General features: G+C 56.6%; 1 protein-coding gene across 4 annotated transcripts in view; it reads left to right on the top strand.

Annotated features, from left to right (window-relative positions):
• NUP93 (nucleoporin 93) overlaps window positions 1-4291 on the top strand; it is an 82436-nt gene extending 78145 nt beyond the window's left edge. For all 4 annotated transcript variants that reach the window (XM_070397908.1, XM_070397910.1, XM_070397911.1 and 1 more), the window contains 3 exons: window positions 317-400; window positions 1769-1897; window positions 4027-4291. In XM_070397908.1, the coding sequence (XP_070254009.1) occupies window positions 317-400; window positions 1769-1897; window positions 4027-4137 (324 nt within the window). In that variant the 3' untranslated portion in view covers window positions 4138-4291. The remainder of the gene's footprint in view (window positions 1-316; window positions 401-1768; window positions 1898-4026) is intronic.
• Window positions 4292-17657: the final 13366 nt, after the last annotated feature.

The following is a 17657-nucleotide window of genomic DNA, read 5'->3' as shown; positions in this document are numbered from 1 at the left end:
ACGGGAAGGACAATATGCAACTGGGAATTTCAAGGGGATTTCTGTGTTGCTTTCGCTTCCTTTTTCTGTTTTCTATTCCTTACCCCTTTAGTCTGAAAACAGAGCTCACAAAGTAATTTGAAATCTGAATTTTAAAATGGCCTCAGGAAATGAGGATAGGAATGAAGTTAGTCAGCAAGTTGGAATCAAAGCCTTTGGATGTGAGGGGGTGGCGTGTTCTCAGAAGCCCTTGGTGGACGTGCTGGATGCTGTTTGAGGAGCTGGAATGAAGGTGATGCGTGTGTCATATGGGCTGGTGGGTTTTTGTTTTAAACAGATCATTGATCGCTTGAAGCTGGTGCCCCTGAATCAGGACAGCGTGGAAGAGAGAGTGGCCGCCTTCAGGAACTTCAGTGACGAGGTGAGGCCTCTTGCTGAGCCCTCCCTTCTGCTCCCACTCCCGCGAGAGCTGTCATTTCGGTGTAGCTAGTGACTAAGTCTGAGTACGTCACCGCCCAGATTGAGTTTTCTGAGAGGAGTTCAGCTTCCCACATCCTGGGCTGGTTTTTCTGTGAGTATGTGTCTCCATCAGATTAATTTCTGACTCAGAAAATACAGTCATGTCAGTGATCAGACATGTTCTTGGGAGAAACAGGTCTCTGGTTGACCCTGTGAGGTCTGGAGTAGTTCTCTGTTATCCACTTGTTCTAGAAGGTGTGTTGGTGCTTCTCTGGGACCTTCTCTAAGTAGCTCCATTGGGTGCATAACACATGCATCACTACCCACTTCCTCCCGTCCCCTCTTGGACCTGTTTTGTCTTGAGAAGCAGGTGCAGCGGCCGTGGACCAGTTATTAGCCTTGGAGCCCCAGCGCCACTGTCTCTGCAGCATTGCTAGCACAGTGCCTCCATCTAGCCCCAGGGCACTCAGCTCTCCGAGCACTGGAATTGCTAGGAGAGCTTTACAAACCTGCATGCCCGGGCCCTGCGCCCAGAAACCCCAGTTCCCCTGGTCTGGGCTGCGGCCCAGAACTCTCCTCATTCCATGTGCAGCCGGGCTAGGCGTCTTCTCTAGAGCTGCCTGTCCCGGGGTGTCACTAACAGTTTCCATTTAGAACTGGACCTCAGCAACAAATCCCTCTTACAGAACAGCTTCTGTTGTAGAGGAAGAAAGAGGGCCAGCGTCTGCACATGTGGTGGGTGGTTGCCTGCTGTGGTCCACACAGCTTAGGTCTTGCCACTCACAGCCTTCCCTTCATTTCTGCTGTCATCCCCGCCCCTCCCCTTCCCACACACACAAGCTACTTGGTCTTTGTTGTTTCTTGCCTTCTCTGGATGCATCGTTCATTGCGGCATGGGTGACGTGGTGCGCCAGCGCCTGCCTCTCTGGATGCTCCCAAGGGCTCTGCTAGGGCTGAGGGTCCGAGGAGACGGCCTGATGGGTCTAAGACAGGAATGTCCCAACTCTGACAATCAAATCCACACTTTCCTTGGTGATCACACTGCCGGCCAATCCACGCTCACACGCTGGTCAGATGTGCTCAGCCTGCTTTGGCTCACTGCCTGCCCAGGAGCCGTGGCATGAAGGAGGCAGCAGGAGGGACCCACCTGAGCGGCGCCACCTGGGCTTCACCCTCACACTTGACATTTCAGTGCCGTGGGCTACCTTTTGGTGACTAGCTCTCCACCTGGCAGCTGTGGGCATGTGTGTGCCCAGGCCTGCCCGGAGGCCCCGCTCCCATTGCTGGCCCCAGCTGGGTTCCTCTCCTGACTTCCTGCGTTTCTCTGCAGATCAGGCACAACCTCTCAGAAGTGCTTCTCGCCACCATGAACATCCTGTTCACACAGTTTAAGCGGCTCAAGGGGACGAGTCCCTCCTCGGCTTCCCGGCCCCAGCGAGTCATCGAGGACCACGACTCTGTAAGATCCCCGCGTGGGCTCCAGGAAGAAATCACACCTCAATGGGATTGCTGTTCTTCTCCAGCTAAAAACAGACAGACAAACAAACAAAAAAGTTGTGCCCAGTTTGTGAATATCACCTTTTTAAAAATCCAAAATAGGCGGCTAATTTGTAGCGATTCCGTAAGAACTTCCTGAGCTCATTTTAAAATATCAGGTTACTTTGTGAGTCTCAGCTCAGCACTTTCATCAAAACCATCCTCGCTTTTGGTCAGCACATCACCTGATGCAAGCCCTTGCTTCTGCTCTCATCTGAGCCGCACAGGGACCCAAAGATGGGGGCAGGCACTGTCTCCCCAGTTCACAGCAGAGGGAACCGAGGCCTGGAGTCGGGAAGCCACTTGCTTTTGTCGGCCCCTCGGGGTAGGGAGGAGCCATCGGTCTGACACCCGAGCCAGTGCCTTTCAGCTGCAGTGGGGCCTCAGCGTTCTGCGGGTCAGGCAGAGCCCAGGCCGATAGAATCCTAGGACTCACGCAGCCTGTGATGTCCAGTTGACTTGTCCAATTACACCATCAAAACTGTTAGTGTTTGAACATTACCTTTCCCTTACCTTCTCCACCTAATGTTTGCTGAGACTCAGTAAGGTGTATAACAGTCACACCTGATTTTGACAGTCAAGAAACTAGAGCTTTGGAAATCCTATCTCCTGCCTCCGAGGGTGTCTGTGGGCTCTGTCGCTTACAGACCTGCCCCGTGAGCTCTGTGGGCGTTTCACCTTCGGCCACGCAGGGAGCAGTGCTGGGGAGGTGCACTGACTTGTAGGCCGTCCGTGTGTGCACCACGGCAGCTGCTGGCCTGGGCAGCCGTCTGTGTGTGTGACGAACAGCCCAGTGCAGGCTGCTGTGGGTCCTGGGCGGAGGCGGACATTCCCGGTGCGCTGGGTGCTGCCTCCAGGTCAGCGGAGGCCCTGCCCACAGGTGGAGCAGCTGGCCTGGCGGGCGGAACACGTTCTGTGTTTTAATCTCTTGATTTAGGCACTTAGTTTTTGCATGTCATGAGTAAAGCCATCCTCCCATCTTCCTCCTGCCCGTCACTCTTCTTTTTTATGGGGTAGAGACGGACAGAGTAGAGACTTGGATGTACACGCTGCCTGCCCAGGCCGTGGCCGCATGGTCCATGTGCAGTGCTGCCCAGCCAGGGGCCCGGCCCTTTGCCCGAACACCCCTGGGCTCATGCAGAGTAGCTTACAGTCAGCCGTGAGGGCTGGGCACTTGTGTGCGCATTGAAAGAAAGCTTCACAGGTACTCTCATCAGGAAGTAACGTTTTCTTTTGCTTGGCCATTAGTCAGGACATGTTCTTGCCGTTTATTTATGTGTCAGCTACAGCACTTGCCTTCCGTTCCCTTCGTGGATGGCCCTTGAGGAGCCTAGTAAGTGACCCTTGTGTTTCCTTAAGAGTCCAGTCACTGGGCAGGGGGTGTCTGGACTCTCCCGTTCTCTTTCCCGGCAGTTTCCTTTGTCGCTGCTATAAGCATCCCACGTATCTCACTGTGGGGCCACACGGAGCTGTTCTCCAAAGTTTCTGTATTCCTTATACATCTGTCACTTAGAAATCAGAGTGACGGTTGTCTTTCTACTGTTTTTAGAGACACCTGAGTTAGAATCTTTCCCTCCTGGAACAATCGATGGAATCCCATAATATTGTTGCCAAGGAAACGAGGGCCAAGCACTTATGTCAGGAAGGAAGGAGTGGGAGGAAGGAAAGGGGAGAGGGAGAGGAGAGAGCGCCGACCTGGGGCTGCATTGTCTCTGCTCCCCAGGAAAGCAGCAGGCACCAGCCAGGGGAGAGGCGGGCCAGCAGAGCAGGGTCTACAGCACAGGCCTGTGTCCCAGCTCGTCACCGGTCAGGCGAGGCAGCTGGCCTGGCAGACCCAGCTGTCCTTGGCTCAGGAGAGCGTGGAGCAGGGCCCTGGGATGGGCTGTGCTAACTCTGTACCTTGCGGAAGAACGTGGTTGTCGTCCACCACACCCCCTCCCCGCCGGAACCTGCCCCTGGCACTGGCAGGTAGAAAATGATAGACCCTGCTGGTGGTCCCGGCACAGCACCCCAACTTCAAGGTAACTGGCTTTCTCGTCTTCCCTTTCTCAGCAACTCCGAAGTCAAGCCCGGGCCCTGATTACCTTTGCTGGGATGATACCCTACCGGACGTCCGGGGACACCAACGCCAGGCTGGTGCAGATGGAGGTCCTCATGAATTAAGTGCAGGCTCTGCGGGCTCCGGACGCACGCTGTCAGTACCCCGAGCGCGTGGGCCACGGGGTGGGGTTTCTGGTTTTGTTTCTGTTGTTTTGTTTTGTTTTGTTTTTCGTATTATGTATTTTTGGTCAACACCAATAAATTTCTTTGATTTGTATTTTTTTTTTCACATTATTTTCTTTCCTTTTTTTTCCTTTGAAAATTTGTTTAAATTTTTATTTGTATGGGAGGAGATGACTTCAGTAGTGCTTGAGCCAGAGAACGACAGGCTTATGTAGCCATAGGCATCTATGATTTGGGTCAGGTCGACCTGAAATGATTAAAAATTAACCCAACATGAGCAAGAAAATGAAGGCTTTGGCCGTTACTTTTATTTAGATATAATATTTCATATAATGGGGTCATGGTTCGTTTTTCACATTTTTATTTGACTGAGAAAGCAGCCTCGCTTTGGGGGAGTTGAGATCAGTGATTATCGGGCACTCCGGGTTCCCTCTCTTCTCTCAGGTGTGGCTTGGGGTCCAGGTGGCCTAAGACCACCTTCCAGTTCCAGGATTAATTCGTGGGCTGTTCTCTTGCAGTCCCACTGGAGGTGAAAATAGGCTTAGGAAAGGGTAGCCTTCCAAGCAGACGTCTAGGTGCCCAGCTGGGGTGGAGGACGGCAGCCCTCCTGCGTCGGTCGCTGCCCAGTGAGAGGTGACCACTTGGCCTTGTGCTCCCCTCAGGAGGACTTTGAACCCCTCATTCCCTTCTCTGGTGGTCAGTACCTCTGTTTGGATAATGAAGCCGATTGGCTGGGCACGTTCACAAGTCCCATTGGGCATTGTCACTGGGGGCTTGTGGTCCCTGAGCAGAGGGCGTCCCTCAGCAGTGGCTTTCTCCCACCCCAGTCCCGAAGGCCCAGGCAGTACTGCAGAGGGAATGGGACGCGTGCTCGCTCCTCAGTGGGTGGCTGAGGGTGCAGGGCTTCTGTGTCCCCAAGGTGACGCTGTGAGCCCAGAGGCACGATCCTGTGGCAGCTTATTAGCTTCAGCGTCATCCCAGCTCACCTGTTTGGGGAACTAAATCTTGTCCCTCGACATTGGTCCATGATTTTACCTTTTTACCCTGAGAAACCGAGACCGTGGCACCGAGGGACCTTCATCCTCCAGGGGTGAGTCCAGTCCGCCCCGTGGAATCGGAGCACTTGGAGACAGGGTTCCCCCCGGCCTCAGGCGGCTCACCGTAAACTCACCGAGACACCGAGGGAGGTACCGGCTCGAGCTGGGTCCTTTTCAGAGGCCTGGGGATTTGATTTCAAAGAATCTGTTCTTTTGACTTATTTTTTTTCACGAAACAACTCTGGCTGCCTCACTTCAAAGGGGAAGCTGGAGCGAGCACTTTCTGAGCCAATCCTTTGGTTTTGTCATTCAGAGAGCCGGCATGCCCTTCAGCTGGGGCTGGAGCGGGCCCTGGCCCTGCCCTCCGAGCGTGCGGTCTAATTAGAGACTTCAGTCCCGCAGCCACGGTTCTTACTCCTTTGATGCATCATTTAAATCCTTGGGCGTGGGCTACTTTAAGCACCGTGCTCTAGACTCCTTCCCACAGGAGCCAGCATTTGCGGATTTTTTTTTTTTTAAATAGAGGACTATTTGCTCTTTGCATTCTCACCCCTGCCTGCTCTATTTGAGTAAACTGATCAAACCCGTAATACTAAATCTAGCAATTCCCTGCAGATGTGCAACATCCTGCTGCTTTAGGCTGAATTCCACAGTCCCGTTTCTCCATTAGGCATCGGGACCTTGGTCTCCCTTACTAGGTAGTTCATATCACCCCAAACTCCCATCCTGCCCCTCAGGAAGTGACTGGAGCATGCTGGGTGCCGACAAAACCCCAGGCTGGGGCTGGCAGCCCCCCACGGATGGGACCCTCAGCCTAGTCAGCCACGGAGGTTGCGTCCTGTGTCCAGCACACCAGGAGGCTTTACCTATGAAATTTCTAATGGACTTGTGCAATTTATGCTACTACTCAGCCAGTAAAATGCGGCCTTTATGCCTACATTTCGGGACTGTCAGAAAGAAGTCAGCAAAATGAGGCTGTTTTCGGGGTCCTGCATGTCCCCCATCCTTCATTCTCCTGGGCTGAATTCAGAAGTCCCTGGCCTCCAGCGCATCTGACAGTTTCCTAGTGCTCTGGTACCCCGCACAGGTGGGGAGGCGCAGGCAGTCAACCTGTCTTGCCCCTCGTTTCTTTCTGCACAGGTTGGTAGGGAAAAGCTGCAAACCACCAACTAAAACATTTTGAAAAGAAACATCAAATGATCTGCCCTTCCTTCTCCTTGCCTTGCTCTGCATCTACCTGCTGTGGTGGCGGCCCTCCAGGGCCTGGCTGCCCAAGCCCCGCTGCTGTGCCAGCCCAAGTTCAGTTCGGCCGCTGCACAGCCCAGGGCAGTGGCTGGAGACGGCCAGGTCATCAGGTCCCCGCCCCAGAGTTGGTCATAAGTCAAAAAAAGTGGGCTTTCTTCTAGTCCTCTTTTGCCGGGATCGCTAAGGAGAAGTACTGGTGGTGCCACGTTGCTAAAAAGAATTAGAAAGAATTTTCTGTCCTTTGATTTTTGAAATAGCTTTTGTCTAGCCCACAGTGGATGTTCAGCCAATGATTGAATGAGCAGATTCTTTGCTTTGGCCTTCTGTGCCAGCCACCCCACACCCTCTGTTCCACTCCCCATGCCCTCTGTTCCAGCTCCCCATGCCCTCTGTTCCACTCCCCACGCCCTCTGTTCCAGCTCCCCACGCCCTCTGTTCCAGCTCCTCACGCCCTCTGTTCCAGCTCCTCACGCCCTCTGTTCCAGCTCCTCACGCCCTCTGTTCCAGCTCCTCACGCCCTCTGTTCTAGCTCCCCACGCCCTCTGTTCCAGCTCCTCACGCCCTCTGTTCCACTCCCCACGCCCTCTGTTCCACTCCCCACGCCCTCTGTTCCAGCTCTGTGCATAGATTCAGACTCTCAGCCTGGGATCCTTAAGAGGCACGTGTGTGAAGGAAGGAGGGGAGGAGTGTCTCTTGGGGTCCATAAAACAAGGCGGGTCCTTCCAAGAAGGAAACGTAGAGAGCTGGAAGGGGTGGAAATGTGCTTTACTGTAAACTGTAATAAAGGCCAGATCTTTAAAAAAACGGTGCAGGAAGGGCTGGCGGAAGGCCAACGTTGCACAGGCATCCTCTGTCCCCCTGAGGCCTTTGCCCTTGGGGTCCTTTGAGAGACTGTTTCTCGGGAATCGGGAGTGAAAAGAGTTTGCTTCAGAGGAGGAAGTTGGGGAGCCAGTGATCCCCCCGGAGGCTTCTAGCAGAGAAACAGACACACCCAAGCCCCTTTGGTGGCCCCAGCAGAGCTGGCCCTGACAGGCTCTCAGGTGACACCCAGGGCTGCAGCGAAGGCTCCTTCATCTGGGCCAGATTCAGCAAATAAAAACACAGGACAGGAGATAAATGGGACTTTGAGATAAACCACGAGGGAGTTCTCGGATGAGCATGCCCCCGTTTTACACGGCTGCCCAGTACAGCCTGCCTCTGCTGGTGCTGGCTGCCAGCGGCCTCAGGCTTGGCCCTGGCTGCGAGGGGCTGTCCGGCTGAATTGGATCACCCTGGTTTTCGGAAATGACAGCAAGATGGGCAGTCACTTGAGAGGGGGCAGGACCTGGAACTCGGTGTCGAAGAGCCAGGCGGCCCCAGCCGACCTCGGCTGCTGTCGTCTCCCGGGTTTGTTTTTTTTCCATCAGGAATTTCAAATGTGCCAAGTACAGCCTCGTCCCCCTTGATCAGTAACTCTCATTAGGAGCGCAGTGGGGAGCATTCTTTGCTTTATTCAGTTGACTGGTTATTTTCTTCACGTCTTTGCTTTTCTGACCTTGTCGCTCCATGTGGTGTTTGTGGGAGCAGGGACGGAGGGGGCGGGGGGCGGGGGGAGTCGGTGTACGCATTCTGCCTTTTCCTTTCTGTACAGTAACTTCTGCATTTACTCTGTTTAGGATGGTTCCTTCACCAGCACCCCTGTCTGTAGCCAGTAAATTTCTGGAATGTTCTCCCAAAGTGCCATGTGCCCCTTTGTTCAGTCCTTCCGTGGAGCAGAAACCTCTCGGGCCTCCTCTCCTGGGAATGTCCTTAGCACAGCCGGGGGCTCCTCCGAGGGCAGCAGAAGTGCCTCTTCCTGGCCTCTGGTGCCTGTGCCAGGCCCCTTCTCCGCTCCCTGCAAGGAAGGCTCAGGCCTGCCCGCCCCGGGTCTGCGAAGTGCCCACAGGTCTCTGTAAGTACAGGACTCCCCACCCGGCCCCCAAGGCTTGCTCTGCCCCCACCAGCCTGGGAAGGCAGTCCCCTGAGGAGGGTCTGGGAGAGCCAGGGCCAGCTGGAGGGTGAGGAAGCATTTTGGCGATAACCCAGCAGGTGGCATCCACCCCGGGCTGGAGCTGGCTGCAGTCTGTGAGCATGTCTTTTGGACACTTACTGGAAAGCATCTTATTTTTTAAATTTATTTATATTTTTATTGATTTCAGAGAGGAAGGGGGAGGGAGAGGGATAGAGAGAGAGAGAAACATCAATGATAAGAGAGAATCTTTGATCAGCTGCCTCCTGCACGCCCCACACTGGGGATCGAGCCCACAACCCAGGCATGTGCCCTGACCGAGAATCGAACCGTGACCTTCTGGTTCATAGGTCGATGCTCAACCACTAAGCCACGCCGGCTGGGTTGGAAAGCCTCTTCAGTGGAGGTTGAGGGCCAGTTATTTGCCTTGGGGGAGGGAGGCAGGATTGGGGGACTGTTCTGGTCCGATGGTGGGAGAGACATGGCCTGATCACAGGACAGATGCCTCCTGCTGTCTTGGACAGTCTCTGCCCGTGTTTCTGACCTGGAGAGGCATCCTCAGGGTCTGGGCATGGGATCCTGCTTGGGGACATGCTGATGGCTGAGGAGGAAGGGGTGTCCATTTTTCTCCCCCTGGGGGACCTGGCCCTACTGAGGAGCTCTGAGGTGACCAGGTGGCCTGAGTGGGCGGCGTGGAAGCGTTTCAGCCCATTCCCTTTGCACGGCAGGTCTCAGCTGAGGTCCAGGGGAGGCCATTTCCTGGTGAGTCACCTGGGAATTGGGGCCTCCTACGACCCCCACCCCCTGTGGTAGGGTCTAACTGTCTTGTCTGGGATGGCAGTGCCTTCAGGGCAGGGACTGGCGAGCCTGTGGCCGGGAGGGGAAACACTGAGAGGCAGGGGCGGTGGCGCGATGGCCGCTGTGGCGAAGTGTGGCGGTTTATCCAGCTCTCCAAACTGGAGGCCTCTCGGAGTGTCCTCAGCCAGGTGGTCACCCCAAGGCGAGGGCCACCCAGTGGTCCCCTAGGAAAGGCCAGGTCTCCATAGGTGCCCCAGGAAGCAAACAGCCACAGGGAAGTGTGGGGATGGATGGTGGGCAGTGAGGCTCGGCGCCCGGGAGCTCAGCTTTGCTAAGGACATTCCAGGAGAGGAGGCCTGAGGCGCTCGGCTGGAAATGCTTTCCTCGGTTGTTGCAAACACCTCTGTCCCCCGTGCCCCCACCCGGAGGCATCAGTCACCCTCACACCCAGCGGGCCCTCCCGCCCGCAGTGTGGTCCCTGGGCTGAGCCTCCGTGCTGGGCAGCCTGATGGATCAGCTGCCTTGCGTTTAAAAAAAAATTAAACCAAACCAAAAAGGGCACTTGGATTCCTCCCATACAGCCAGCGGCAGAGAGGTGGCTCTGGGGGCGGGCCCGGTGGTCGTTCGCATTGGAAAGTACAGGACCCAGAAGGATTTGGAGGCTAAATTCTTTGAAAACTAAATTATGAAAGGAGAGAACTCAGCACCAATGGGGGTGGGGGAGGGAGAGTGGGGACCAGCCGAGACCCAAGGCTCTCAGAGCAGAGCCCGGAGTGGAATGAGCGGGCAGCAGCCCAGGCTTCAGGGCCCAGGGTTTCCAAGAGACAGCCACCAACGCTGGGCTGGGCTGGGCTGGGCTGGGCTGGGCTTGGGTGAGAATCCCCTGGAATCCTGTGACTGAGGGCAAGTTCTGTGTCCTTGCAGAGCCAGTTAGCTCAGGTATAAAGCAGGGTGCCAGTTCCTAACCCGCAGCCAACTGGGAAGATTAAGTCCATTTCTAAAATCGCCTCCCTGTTACCTGTCACCCCGTGAGCCCGCAGGAAAGGTCACTTTGGGCCTCCTGCTCCGAGCCTTGTAGAGGTGTGTCCTCCATTCAGCCCCTGTCCTTCACAGCAGGTGCTTCCCGGGGTGACAGAGCGGCATCAGCGACCCCCTACCCCAGGTTTGGCTTTTTTTCTCCTCGAAACAAAATGAGGTCAACAAAATGAGGCTAAAAACTTACTATTAGGGGACAGATATGGACACGTCAGATTCGACTTGGGGTTCCTGTTGACTCAGTGACGCCAGGTGGGGAATGCCGTTCAGCACGTGTCTGAGCCTCTGCCCTGTGCCGGGCCCTGGGACACAGCGGGGGAGTGAGTGAGCCCCCCGCCCTCCAGGAGCTTACGCCTTCACTGGTGAGAGTGGACAGCCACGGCCTCTGCCTGTCAAAGTGCGTCTCCCTCCACAGGCTGGCGTGAGAGCGCCACCGTTCCGGAACCGCCAGGGCCCGCAGGGCTAAGAGCTATGGGTGCTCTTGAGACTGCGGCACAGCCCCTGCTAGTTTCCTAAGCTTAGGTGTGGTTGGGGAAGAGAGAGAAGCAGGTGTGTGCACAGGCACACACACACCATCATAAAATAGGAAGCCGTAAGAAATGAGTGAAAGGGCCAGATGGGGGGTGGGGGTGGGGGGAGAGGGGGCCATGAGCAAGTGATGGGATTCAGACCTGCAGACGCGGGCATGGTGTGGGCGTGGTACAGGGAGCCCGGCTCCGCTCCTGGCCTGGCCCCAGCGGTGTCAAGCAGCCATGAACCACCCCGACGACCTTGAAGCAGGAGGGACAGCAGGACTCAGGTGAGTGGGGGGCCCCTGGAGCCAGGTGGGGACCTGCCAGGGGTCAAAGGCTGCACGTGCAGCCCTCCCTGGCCACGCAGAAGCCTGACCGTAACAGGGTACCCACCTTTGCTCAAGAGGTGAGTGTGTGGCGGTGGGGTTCACCTGGGGAGGTGCGGTCCATAAGGCAGAGAGAGGAGGGGAGGTCCGATCTGGGGGTCCATACAAATCAATAATTAAAGGCTGCCTGTGGGCCTTGGGCAAGGAATCCAGCACAGAGAGCTCGTGGCCAGTTATGAATTCATGTGTCTCCCCAGGCGACATGAGCTCCTTTAAAAACCTTTTACAGCGTGGGAGGCACTGCCTTTATGAAGAAGCCAGGCTGTGCTGTGCGCAGCCTCAGTCAGCTCATCTTCCCTCCTGCTCAGAGCTCTTGTTCTCAGCCCTGGGAGCTCTGAAAAAACACTGATTTCCACCTGGTGTGGCTCAGTGGTTGAGCGTCAACCTGTGAACCAGGAGGTTGCGGTTTGATTCCCGGTCAGGGCACATGCCTGGGTTGCAGGCTCGGTCCCGGTAGGGGGCGTGCAGGAGGCAGCAGATCAATGATTCTCATCATTGATGTTTCTATCTCCCTCTCCCTTCCTCTCTCTGAAATCAACAAAAACATTAAAAAAAAAACTGATTTTCAAGCCCCTGCCCCCTGAGCGTCTGGCTTAATTGGCATTAACTTTTTTTTGAAGCTCCCCAGGTGACCTTTCATGCCCTGAGTCAAGAACAGGGTCAAGACCCCTTATTCTGACCAGAAGCAGGGAGTGGGCTAGGCCTTGGGCCTCTCTAAGTGCCAACCCCCTGCCCACTCCTCCACACGGGTTGTCCACAAATCACAGTGCCTGAGATGCACTAAAACAGGAAAATGAGAAGTCTAACCGGTTAGGAAAAACAGGCACCAGGCCCAGGCCCCTGCGTCAGCTTGCCCATTGCGCCCCCACCAGGGTCACAGCCCATCATCTGCAGGTCCAGGTCCTTGGTGTTGCTGGTTAACTAGTAAACATGGCTCCAGGTGGAGAGCACCACTGTGTGTATGTTGGGGGGTTAGGGTCACGTTCCCCAGGAAATCACAAGCGAATGACCTCTGACAGCTCTGGGGGAGTCCCTGGCCCCTCATCTAGGATGTTCTTTCCTTGTGTCCAACTGCCCCACCTCCCTGTGCCCCCCATTGGCGGTCACGTGCCCTGAGGGCTTGTCCCGAGCCTCTCCAGTGCTCAGTGCTGCTGCTAGCAGAGCCTCCCTGGGGGTAAGAACCCGACTTCCACTCCTCAAACTTCCTGCCCCGTCTGGAGGGGAGACTCCCCTTAGACCCACCCCTCTCCCCCACTTTAGCACAAATGCAGCCGAATGGCAAGTGTCATCTTGCAGCTGAGCCCTGGGAGGCTGGGAGGCCACCAGCAGGAGGGCCCCTGGGATTCTGCGTTGGGATGTTGATGAGGGCGGCAGGTGACGTGGGAAAGCCCCTCTGAGCTGCGGGGATCCTCCGAAGGTGGTTTCTGTAAAAGCCCGCGCTCTGAGGACTGAGGACTGCCAGGGCCAAGGCCAGCTCCCTCTGGGTCTCTGCTGTCCGCCCCTGAGCAGCTCCTCCCCCTGCTCCTCCCCACACCCCAGCTCCTTGTTTGTTTTTAGTAAATGTTGGCACCTGCCCCTAACAGAAAGCATTGCCTGAAACAGTGGAGGATGGGTTGGTTTCCTTCCGCCTTTCCTGGTAGCTAAAGAGCTGGGACCAGATTGGCCCGGTTGGTGTGGCTCAGTGGTTGAGCATCCACCTATGACCCAGGAGGTCACGGTTTGCTTCCCAGTCAGGGCACATGCCTGGGTTGCAGGCTCCATCCCCAGGGTGGGGCGTGCAGGAGGCAGCCGATCAATGATTCTCTCTCATCATTGATGTTTCTTCCTCTCTGAAATCAATAAAAATATATTAAATAATAATTTAAAAAGTTTTCTCAGCTTGGAAAAACCTTTATGGAGGGATAAAGGTTTGGTGGAGATTTCTTTATCAGAAGAGTAAGAGGGGGGAAAAAATGAAATCTCACTCTTTTATCAGAGAGTGACCACGGATCATGAATCTACTTTTTGCCTTGGCTACCAGGAAGCTCCAAGCTAACATTTGGCCACTCCCCTCATGAAATGAATGCTTATTCCTTTTTGCCTTTATCCTACCACCCCGTTCTACCATTGCCTGAGCCAGAGGAACCTACCACTTCTCTGAACCTGGGTAGCATCTTACCCAGGGACTTGTGCCTTTCCCCTTGGGCGGAGGCTCTTGCTCTGCCTCCTCTGACAAACTAGGTGCTCCTGAGGGGAGTGAGCACGCCTTGCCCTCTGTGTTCCCCAGAACCGTCCACTCCGTTACGAATGCCTGCATTTACTTGTGGAATGAATGTTGGCTAAATAGGTTTTAAAAAGCAAGTCTGACCACGAAGAGAGAGAAGAAAAAAAACCACAAAACACCACAGAGTCCTTCCTTTAACAGTGAAAGTGTGTTAACTCATCAAGCCCGTTCGCACACCTTTTGGCTTTGGCTGTCAGTAGCTTTAAGGTCCTTCGGTGTCCAACTGCTACACCACCGTCCAGGCAGGAAGACCGGGAATGCCGGAGACACACTTCCGTGGTCGGCAAGGCTCAGGGGAGGCCCCAGCGTTTTGTCCCGGTTGCCGGGGAGGTTGCAACCCAGCCTCCGGCTCCCCAGGCCTTCCCAGGGCCTGGCCCCTCCAGGGTGACCCTGCCCTGCTGCTGCCCTGCGCAGGGCTTGTGTCTGCTCCCCTCTTCCCGGAGCCCTCAAGTCTGTGAGCCCCCCGCGGGCAGGGACCCAGCCTTTGTCGCTCACCGCTGGCCCTGGCGCCGTGCGGGTCCGGGGGCAGCCATCGGTGGGGTGGGGGAGGCCGCCGCTGCCTGGAAGCCACGAAGCCTCGTCGGAGGAGGAAGCCGGCGGAGTTCTGGTATGGTTGCTGCAGCTGGTGTTGTGAATCAGGCCGACGAGCAGCGCATCCTCTTACCCGGCTATTTCACGACACCAGGGTTGCATCATACCCATCCTCTCCAGGGAGCCTCGTGGGACCAGCACTCGGACTGGGGACGGGGTGGGGTGGCGAGTCTGTGTGAAAGAGTGTCCTTTTGGCGAGCAGGATCTCTGTCCTCCAGCTCCGCGGGGGAGCTTTCCAAAATGCTGACGTGGCCCCTCCTCCACCCGGGTCCATAGAAGCTCCCGTCGGGGCCCGGGAACCAGCATTTGTGGGGGGGTGGCCCCGTGAAGCTCAGATCCGTGTGCAGTCAGGGCTGAGCCCCAGGCTCCCTGATGAGGCTGCTGTCCTTGCTGCCTGTTGCCTCAGCCCCTCCGGCCCTCCCTGGCCAGTCCTGTCTGCCTCGCCCTGCTCAGCACAGCACCACAGACCCCAGCAGCTTCCGGGAAACAGAAGGGATCCCACACCCCAGGCCCAGGGCAGGCTCCTTGCCTCGGCATTCCTGGGTCCCCCACCCAGAAATGAGACCGTTGCTTCCCCTGTGGCGTCCTCCCCGCTCCCTTGGTCTCCAGAGCCCCCGCCCTACACGAATCCATGGGCTGGCTCTGTGGGCTCCGCCTTCAGAAGACATCTCAACGCCACCCCTCCGCTGCCACCCACAGCTGCCCCCTGCCCTGGCCCCGACTAGTCTTGCCTTGACCCTGCCTCCCTCAGTCCATTCCCCACACAGTGGCCAAAGGGATCTTTGAAAAATATAAATCTGACCATCACACAAGAGAACATGGGACTTGTAATGCTGGCTGGAAGGCCCAATGCTCCCCCTCCCATGTGTCAGACCCGTCTCCTCCATCCCTCTCTGCTCCAGCTACAGGAGCCCCAACCACACCACACTCCTGTCCCCGGGCCTTTGCACAGGCCCTTTCTCTGTCCCCACCCCTGTGCTCAGACCTGCTTGCATGTGGGTGGCTTCTCATTGTTGGAGCTCAGCTCACATGTCCCATCTCAGAAGGGCCTGAGTGCCCCTCTTCAAAAAACAAGCTGTTTTCTTCGTAGCCCTTACCCGCTGACTGTATTACGATGATGGCTCCTTCATCTGCTGTCTGTCTCTCCCACTAGAATGTGAGCTCCAGGAGGGCAGGGCCTGCGTCTCGTCCCCCTAGTGCCTCTGCTGCCCAGCACAGGCTGTGCATGGTATGCAGTAAGCACTCAATAAATGTGTGTCAATGAAGAAACGATTGGACCCCTTTCAGCTTCATCTCCCACCATGTGGTCCCTCCTCTCACCCCACCCACCTCTTCCCTGGCACTGACCACGCCTTTCCCGAACCCTGTGCCCCAGAATCCCCTCCATCGGCGCCCAGCCTCTCTCCTCCCAGCCCCCCTCTCTCTCCTGGGCGCTGCCCTCCTCTGCCGGTTTGTCTGCCAGGCGAGGCTGTGCGTCCCAGGGCCTGGTGTACAGGAGGGGCACAACCAAGGCTTAGGTGCCTCTGGGACGCTGGGATTCAGAGGGGGCAGCAGGGCCCCTGCCCTCCACACTCCACACGCCAGAGCCCTGTGTCTAGGGTGTTCGCTTCTAGGGGTTTCCTGACTGCGAGGCTTTCCGGTTCCTTTGCTGCCCCTGTCCTCTGTCCTGAGAACCGGGAGGTGATGAAGGGACCCTCGCCGCTCGGCCAGGGGTGGGGGACCCCTGGACAGGTGAGCCCTGGCTGACAGGTGTGGGTGGCATTTCCACGGCCCACTGGGGTCAGGTAAGACTGAGAACGGAGACGGAGCCTGAGACCCCCCATGGCCCCGACACAGGGTTTGCTCAGCCAGGTGCATCGGTTCCGAGTCCCAGGTCTCAGACCTGCGGGCTCTGGGGGGCCCCTGGCACCTGAGGTCCTGGGACTTGCGTCTGACCCAGCACTGTGTCCGCATCAAAAAGAGGGTCTGAAAAAAAAAAAAAAAGCCTGGCTGGTGTGGCTCAGTGGTTGAGCATCAATCTATGAACCAGGTTTGATTCACGGTCAGGGCACAGGCCCGGGTTGCGAGCTCAATCCCCAGTGTGGGGCATGCAGGAGGCAGCCGCTCAATGATTCTCTCTCATCATTGATGTTTCTATCTCTCTCCCCCTCTCCCTTCCTCTCTGAAATCAATAAAAATAAAATTAAATTTAAAAAAGCGGGTCTGTGAGCAGGTCTCCAACGAACGAGATTACAGCACATGCAGGAACCCCCTTTCTTGGGGTCTGTGGTTTGGCACAAGGGGCTCTTACAGTCCCTTCAGCTCGTTCTGTGGAGAAGCCCTTGGAGGGGGCCTGCTTAGACCCTTCCCGCCCCAGTGGGTTGTGGAGGGGCAAGAAAGGCTCCTCGAAGCAGCAAACGTTCCCCGCCTGGGCTCGAAGGGACCTTGGGGCCGCCTGGCCTGGGCATTGCGGAGGGAGGAGGAGGTCACCAGAGTGACCCAGCAAATCTGCCCCTCACTCTGCCCACGGCCCCAGGGCTGCTGGAGACCTGCCTGCCCTTCCGGCCCCTCCTCTCCCGAGATCTCAATCGGGAATTTTCCACAGTTTCTGCAGGAACCAGGTGTGGGGGAATGGTGTAGGGCAGCTGCGAATTGCCAAGCAGGTGGCAGTTTAAGAGCAGAGCGAGGGGTTGATAAGATCTGCCCCGAGGCCCAGGGAGGGAAATGAGTAATTGCCCCGCCAGATGGGGTGGGGGGCGGAAGGTAGAACATTGACCATGATTGGGGTCCTGACCCCAGCAGCAGCTGTCACGCGGTTGGGGACACGCTCCCACAGGGGCCTCTCCGAGGAGGGGCTGGGACTCCCGGGAAGCGGGTAGGCAAACTGGGGGGGAGGTGTCACGAAGAGGGGCCCCTGAGAAATCTTTTAAAGAAATTAACACATAAGGTCAACATACAAACTTTGCAAACAGTTTCACGGTGACCATATCCTGTGATCCTGAGCTCAGCCCCACGCCCGGCTGAACTGGGGTCCCCCCCTGAGGAGCTGCCCCTTGCACTGACCCCCACTTGGGGTGATTCTGTCCGCCAAGGGCTCCTGCGGCGGCCGGCTGCTCTCTGCCCTCCGTGGCCTGGTCCCCTCTGTTATTCACTCAACAGGCATTTTTTTTGAGGACCTACTCAGTGCTCTTTAGTTGCTGGGGGTCATCCGTGAACGTGACAGGCCCAGATCTGTGCCCCTGAGGGCCGGCCTTCTAGCACGTTGGATGAAATGTCTGTCACCCTTCCCAGAAAAAGGCCCTTGGGTATAAAAAGGTGCCCACAATTTTGTGGGGCTCCTGGGCTCCAGTTTAAGCATCTCGCCTTGGAGGGTGACTCCCTAACACAGCTGCTGCTCTAACACACCTGCACCTGCCACCAGCACCTGCCACCTGCACCTGTCCTGGCTCGCAGCTGCACACCTTTCCTGGCCCTCTGGACCGGGAGCGAGGGGCGAAGGTGAGCCCGCGGGCCCTCTGCAAGTCCTCAGTCCACAGTGCTCCCTTTGCTGCCAGAGACGTGGCGCCCCAGGGACTCTGGGCATCTCAGAGCTGGTCCTCTGGTGACCTCTGTGGCCTCTGAGAACCC

Source organism: Myotis yumanensis, unplaced genomic scaffold, assembly GCF_028538775.1.
Source record: "Myotis yumanensis isolate MYYU_CA2020_CCGP unplaced genomic scaffold, mMyoYum1.0.hap1 SCAF_18, whole genome shotgun sequence".
In the NCBI taxonomy this organism is placed as follows: Eukaryota; Metazoa; Chordata; class Mammalia; order Chiroptera; family Vespertilionidae; genus Myotis; species Myotis yumanensis.
Note: the sequence above shows the minus strand (reverse complement) of the source record. Positions and strands in the feature narration are given on the sequence as shown.